The sequence below is a fragment of the Physcomitrium patens genome, chromosome 5, assembly GCF_059467195.1.
Source record: "Physcomitrium patens ecotype Gransden chromosome 5, ASM5946719v1, whole genome shotgun sequence".
NCBI classification, from domain to species: domain Eukaryota; kingdom Viridiplantae; phylum Streptophyta; class Bryopsida; order Funariales; family Funariaceae; genus Physcomitrium; species Physcomitrium patens.
Window position 1 is genome coordinate 20,127,666 of NC_143414.1, and position 7,541 is coordinate 20,135,206.

Here is a 7,541-nt window from a genome sequence, read left to right on the forward strand (position 1 = left end):
CTTTATACACATGTATGTGGTCCAATCTACAAGTGTTTCTGTATTTGTTTTTACATTGAAGAATTTAAATAAATGATCATGATAATACATACATACATACATACATACATACATACATACATGATCTTTTTGTTTTGTTTTGTTTGTTTCATTTTTATTTTTTAAATAAATTAAATGCATAAAGCTGTTCATTTGCAGACTTTCTGCAAGGAAACTAAAGAAGAAATTTGTTAAAGATGCTATAGAAGTTATTATACAATATTCTTATAAATTAAAAGTAAAAACCATTTTAAAAAATAGAATTCTAGAAAACAATTTTTTTTGACAATTATAAATATCTATATGTACCCATATCATGTAACAATCGAAAAGAAATGAATGTATCATTCAATGTCATAATAATTATTATTCTGATAAGTTCTACTACAATGGTTGAAAAAAATAAAATATGAACTGCATGATTGTGTTTTCAATAAAAGTGACACAGAATTTTATTTCTTCATATTAAATTAGAATAAGTTATTGAATAAAAATCTTACGCAGATAATTATATGTACTTATGGTAAAAGAAAATTACTTATATATTTTAAAAACAATTTCATTTTGATACCTAAAAAAATGTGAATAAAACTTAAATGTTTATTTTTTATTTTTAAGATAATTATTTACAGTAAAATAATTATAGGTTATTTTTTCATTTTATGATTTAAATATTATTGATTTTTTTTTTTTATATTTCTAGTATGGTTAACTACAGTTCATTTCAAATGATTCCAACTCACTGCTAAGATACTTGCCATTCATTTGAACGTCCTCCTCCCATCCATACATCCTTGCACATGTCCGCCCGTCCGTCCGTCTATCCATCCATTCTGGGCAGGAGGAGTGGGACGAGCCGTGCCTCGGGGGGGGGGGGGGGGGGGGGGTGCACGGGGACCTTATCCTGGAGCTGTGAAAGGTGGGGGGGGGGGAGCACCACGGGGACGGATGGAAGTGAGTAGTAGTGAGTAGTAGTACAGCTTCTTCTTCTTCTTCACCTGCCTGGGCCACCGCCGCCATCCCGGAAGCCGGATGATAAAGATGATATCGTCGTCGGCTGTCACCTTGGTCGCGTCACGGGTCTTTCTTGGGGCTCCAGTTTGCTGCTGCATGCTCTCGTTTCTGTTGCGCGGAGGCCTCGTCCTCCTCCTCGCCTCTTTCGTGCTTTATTTACGAATTCCACCACCCTCGCAATCCTCGCTGCCTACCTCTCCCCCGTCCCCGCTTTTCTCTTCCCTGTCGCGTTCGTCCACTCGAAGCCTGATGTAGTCGCCTTCTGCTCTTCCTTCTGCTGTTTTCTCTTATGCCGTGCATTACTGCCCCTCGCTCCCATAATATGCCCCATCAGCAGCAGCAGGTGGTTATGGCAGCCTGCGCCGGTGGCTCCCCTTTGCCATCCTCATCCACAACTGTTGGGAGACGGTGCTCCTTGGGAGCCTCCCGCAACTCTCGACTTCGCAACCTTGGTCCTTCGACATTGCGTTTTCAGCCATCACAGCGTTCTACTCGCTATCAGGGGTCCTTCTCTCTCACTTTCTGCGTCCCTCATTCATGTGAGTGTCGTCTACATGGCACGAGGTGCTTGTTTTCAATCCTCATGTCTTTATTTTATCTGCGAACGTTGAAATGTCTATTCTACATCTTATTGCAATGGTGTCGTACCTTCCCAGCATGAATTATTGTGAGCTGTTGCTATTGTTTTGATGGATTTAGCTAGCGATGGACGCGCAAGGACAATTAGAGCTGCATTGAACGGCGGAGACAAGATGGAAGTGGTTCTAGATGACGCGAATGAAGCGGAGCGCTTGCGAGTCTTGCAAAAACAAGATGAATTGGCGTCACGGATCGCATCCGGAGAATTCACTGTGTCCCAACCAAGGTACGTGTTGTCGCCATCCTTTACAAGCTGAATTTCGACTTGTATTAATTACCGAACGGAATAGTAATGCGGAGCCTTTTTTGAATAATATCTGGCACCACCATAGCTTGACTGTCGAGATATGCTTTGTGGGTACAGCAATGACTTTTTGCTCACTATCCGGCGGATTTTGGCTAACTCAGGGCCAGCGGGTCGTGCACTGGCCCTGCAGCTGGCTATTTATGAGGCCCGAATAAAGGCTGAGCAGTCTGAGAGAATGCCTGAATCCCGTGGGGATGTCGGCGCTATTGTTGGTGAACCATTTTTCAAACCGCTTCAGAAGTTGTTCTTGATTTATGGGGGTGTGTTTCGGCTTACATTTGGACCGAAGGTACCATTCTTTCAGAGGCGTGTGTGATGGGAATTCGTGAATTTCTTCATAAACCCATTAATAAAAATGACTCAATGCGTCTTTGTTTCTTTATCATTCTCCTATTATCAAATGAAGTATTAATCATGGGCGCCTAGTTTGACATCACTGGACCTAATGTTTTCAGTTCCACAGTAGAGTTCAAGTCATTCTGCACTGATGTTCGAACTTCTGCTTCAGAGTTTTGAATGTCATTAGTGATATCGTTGACTTGCCCTGGTCCAATTGGAAGTGCGATTAAATGCATTTTGAAGGCTTGAATTTTCTTAGCACCAGCTGCGACTGTATCTTAGTCTCCTAGCCGTAACCTTGTGTTTAATATATGTTGGAATGCAGTCATTTGTGATAGTTTCGGATCCAATGGTGGCGAAGCATTTGCTGAAGGACAATGCAAAGGCATACTCGAAGGTGCAAATGAATTTCATTCGCTTGAGCATGCTATGCAATACCTATGCATGTATTTGGGTTACGAATAAAGTAGCTCTATAATCTTATATGACTAAGCAACGTAATGGAGCAATCTTAGATGTTCTCACTGCTTAATTTCATTTAAAATTTACATGCTGGAGATCGTCTCACTAATTGACGTAGTGGTGATGTCTCTTTAGGGAATATTGGCTGAAATTTTAGAATTCGTGATGGGGACTGGACTTATACCAGCAGATGGAGAAGTGTGGCGTGTGCGTCGTAGAGCCATTGTTCCTGCTGTGCATCGAAAGGTGATTCGATTCGGAGTTACCAATTTTACACATCAACTAAATCCTTTCATTGCATTCATTTTCTGACCAATAGTTATGTGGTGTTTTGAAAATATAAGATTGTATAGGGCTCAGAATTTTTTCTAATTGAATAGTGGTTGGAATGAAGGATATTGGGTCTTCTCTTTCATTAATGGTTATTTTTCCTGCAATAAGGGTATTGATTGCCTTGTATTGGCATACATGCATCCTGCGCGCACAAAGAATGGAGAGGAAAAATACTTATATATATATATATATATATATATATGCACACACGCACGCACAAATACATATGCATGCTAACGGAAGCGTTCTAGTTTGCAGTATGTTGCTGCGATGATGGAGGTATTTGGTCAGGCTACACAACGTTTGTGTGACAAGTTGGACGAGGCAGCCGTTTCTGAGACCAGTGTGGAAATGGAGTCGCTCTTCTCAAGGCTGACCTTGGATGTTATAGGAAAAGCTGTATTCAACTACGAATTTGATTCCTTATCAAATGATGCTGGCATTGTAGAGGTTGGTCCTTGAGACGACATTTTTTTTCCTAATTGGGATAACTAAGGGTAACCAAGTTGAGGTTGAAATTTTGTAAAATTGCTATGGAAAAAAATTCACGAAATGTAGCAAAGGGGAAGTCAATCTTGAAATATGTTCATATTTTTGCTCGTGACCACATGATATCCGCTAATGCGTCGTGTGAATGCTGACACTCCGGTTCAACAGGCTGTTTACATAACGCTGAGAGAAGCGGAAGATAGGAGCATTGCCATTTTCCCTTACTGGAATATACCCATTTTGAGAGCTATTGTACCACGGCAGCGGAGGGTAGCGAAGGCACTGAATTTGATTAATGAAGTGCTGGATAACTTGATCGCGATCTGCAAGGTTTCCAACATTTGATTTCATTTGACGTGTGATTGCAGTCAAGTTTCAGTTACCATTCTTTTTGTATTAATTATGTCTACGTTCTTCACTCATGCTTCTTACTTGGTTTCTGTTTAACTTGGAAATCTATCAGCAACTTGATTGTTGTCATTGTGCATGCAGAGGATGGTGGAGGAGGAAGATGTCCAATTTGAAGACGAATATGTAAATGATCGGGACCCTAGTATCCTTCATTTCTTATTGGCTGCGGGGGATGAGGTGAGTGTCTTCCTCAGGATGGCCCCACATGGGTTATTCTTTAAGTAACCTTTCCGGCGGTTCATAATAATGTTTTAATGCAGGGACGATATTTTTGGAAATCTGGACTTCCGTGATCAAGTAAAACTTTTGAGAAGGTTTTTCTTGTATATTGTTTCTGTTACTTTTTGATGATGTTTGGGATTGCTGTTTCCGTATGGAATAAACAGCTGATGTGGATTAAACGTGGGGGGCTAAATTTTTATATTATATTCAATCTAATGTTGACTTTTTCTCGTCGTCTAGTGTTTGTGTGCATCTCAATTTAAACATTATGAGGCGTTCTCATCTCGAGGATCGTGAATTTCAGGTTTCCAGTAAACAACTACGAGATGATTTAATGACCTTATTAATTGCTGGTCATGAAACTTCCGCTGCTGTACTGACGTGGACATTTTATCTACTGGCTCAGGTTTGCCCCTCACAATTTTCCACTGTGATTGACTTAAAGACTTAAAGTTTTAAGATTTTAGACCTATGTTTCTTTTAAGTCTTACACATGTGATGGAGACACGTTTCTCATGTAGTTATTTTCTAAGGATTTTTACGCTGAGTACTTCGTCTTATCATGTTTTCCTGCACTTGAATTCACCAGAACCCAGGTGCCGTAGCAAAACTTCAAGAGGAGGTGTGTTGAATTCTTCATTAGTCATTTATGAACAACTTTTTGCTCCTCTTGGAGAAAATATTGATAGCTGTCTCACCACTACAAGCTTGCACATGCAACCAGAATTAAAAGCATTTGCAACCTTTTGGTTGTTATCAGGTTACAGGCTTTTTGGTGACTCACATTTCATTCGCACTGTTTTGGATACAAGAGTCTAAAATTGACAGGCTCATCTAATTAAACTTACTTTTACAGGTGGATAGGGTCTTAGGAGATCGAATTCCAACTGTTGAAGACATGAAAAAGTTGAGATATACAACGAGGGTTATTAATGAGGTCAGTTGTTTTCCAGAGCACTCATAAGACGCGTTGTTCGAGCAAAGTGGAAGCCATTTTCCACTTTTCTACTTTTTGCTACCCGAATTCATAGGCTGTTATACTAGCCATTGTGTTCTTTGCATGCATCCTTACCCAGTGACGACAGTAAGCGTGGTATTTGGCAGTCCTTGCGTCTTTATCCACAACCGCCAGTCTTGATTCGAAGGTCATTGGAAAGTGATATGCTGGGAAAGTATCGCATCAACAAGTAAGCGTAAAAACCATTTGTGTAAAATTGTATCTGAGCACTCAGCTTCTCTGATGAATAACTCCGTAAAAGTAAGGAACTCTTCAGAAGCGTGAGAAACAAGTTGAACTGATACTTCTTTGTAACGCCTACGAGTTCAGTAAATAACGTAGGTGATATGCAACAGGACGTTGAGCTTTGAATGACTTGTCGAGTGTTCATCTTGATTGCATCTGGCAGGGGCGAAGATATTTTTATTTCAACATGGAATATTCATCGGTCTCCATACCTGTGGGAAGATCCAGAATCCTTCTTGCCTGAGCGCTTTCCATTGGATGGTCCAGATCCCACAGAATCGAACCAAAACTTCAGGTAGCAATTGTTTTTTTTTTGCGGGTGCAATTTTTGTTGAAGACATGCTTATTAATTATCCTCTTGGTTACTAACCTGTGACTATGTTATGTGGTAGATACTTGCCTTTCGGTGGAGGTCCTCGGAAATGCCTAGGTGACATGTTCGCCACATTTGAGGTATGTAGTTGCACCGCATGCGTGACGCCTTATTTTCTTTCTGGCTGGTACTTTGAGAAGTGACGATGTATTACATTTGCGTAGTGTTTGTGTACTATATCTCCAGACAATTAATGGCGTCTTTCTTTTTGTCGCAGAACATAACAGCATTAGCCATGCTTGTTCGGCGCTTTGAATTTGCACTTGCTCCTGATGCACCTCCTGTGAGTTACTCTTTCTTGATGTTCCATGCTTACATTGTATTGCACGGTATTAATTAATTAATTTTGTTGGCACCTAAATTTTTTCATCTACCAAGTCTCGTGCTTACTTATTTCTTAATTGTCTATCAGGTGGGCATGACTACAGGAGCCACGATCCACACTTCAAATGGATTACACATGTCTGTGGTGAGAAGGAAAATCAAGAGTGACAGTGCCAAGGAAACACCAGTCACACAAACACAGTCGTCGAATGGTCTAGTTTCACAAGGAACGTCATGAGCCCTCCAATGCTTGTAATCGACTGTTTCGTGCAAACTTGTTTGTACTGGCCCAGTTATACATTGGTTATGTTGGCCATAAAGCCTACGTATTAAGATGTGGACAAACACATAACGGAAATATGAACGATTCATTTTCAAAATAAACAATTGGACGCATTCCAGTCATTGCCATAATGAGTCCTTATCCTCATTTAGCAAAAAGATTTTTCATTGTTGGATGGGTCATTGCAATGCTTTAATTGTTGATGTCATTTTCCAGAGTCTAAGTGTCAATTTTTTTGTGAATTAATTTGCACAAAATAAGCATGGGACTAGGGCATTCAATTTGATTCTCATTTCTGAAATAAATGATGTGAGAGGAAGCAATTGCTTCTTTAAATCCATACCATTTTGCCTAGGACATAATCATTGTACTACAACAAAGTTCTAATAATCAATAATTATAGTAATTGATGTATCTTTAAAAAAAGAATTGTTTAGAGTATTATTAATGTGATTATTACTTTGGCATCTTGGATTGTACGTGTACAAATCTAACTCCAAGTTGTAATTGAAATGTTCATATATTATTTAAGTTTAATCTATGCAAGTTTTTTTTTAACCAATTATAATATTTGAACTTTTTTCCAGCATATTTACTACTACATGTAAACTATTTTGTTAATTTGAGGTCCCATAGTTGTACAAACATATATTTATTCTAATTAGTTTTAGTAGTGTTTCTAATCGTTGATTATGTTTAAGAAAAAGAAACCATTCTTTCATGATCCAATTTTAAATAAGTTCTTTTTTATTTTTTATTATATTTTAAAAATTTCTTAAAATATATTTTAGAAATTATTAATTTTATATCCACAATTTTCTTAGAATTTATGTATAGCTAATTTTTTTAGTGGGATCCAAACATAAACTTATATTCTTGTTTAGATAGTATATTCATAATCCAAAATTTAATACTATTAATAAACAAAGTCCTTTTTGGACCTTTAGATTAATTAGAACTTTTATTTAGAATAATGGAAGAATAGAAAGAAGGAGGTAGAATCACAAGACAATCTTATTAAGTTTCATGACTACATGAGCTTCTAGCAACATGCTTTTGAAAA

General features: G+C 38.5%; 1 protein-coding gene across 1 annotated transcript; it reads left to right on the forward strand.

The window, feature by feature from the left end:
* The first annotated feature begins 1,118 nt into the window (after positions 1 to 1,118).
* Positions 1,119 to 6,609, forward strand: LOC112282932 (protein LUTEIN DEFICIENT 5, chloroplastic). Its single transcript, XM_024521130.3, has 16 exons — positions 1,119 to 1,592; positions 1,753 to 1,918; positions 2,057 to 2,288; positions 2,664 to 2,735; positions 2,936 to 3,046; positions 3,392 to 3,583; positions 3,791 to 3,952; positions 4,115 to 4,210; positions 4,560 to 4,661; positions 4,845 to 4,877; positions 5,112 to 5,192; positions 5,360 to 5,442; positions 5,662 to 5,793; positions 5,891 to 5,951; positions 6,089 to 6,154; positions 6,284 to 6,609. Exons 1-16 carry the CDS (start codon positions 1,343 to 1,345, stop codon positions 6,431 to 6,433), a joined length of 1,989 nt encoding a protein of 662 aa, XP_024376898.1. The 5' UTR covers positions 1,119 to 1,342; the 3' UTR covers positions 6,434 to 6,609.
* Positions 6,610 to 7,541: the final 932 nt, after the last annotated feature.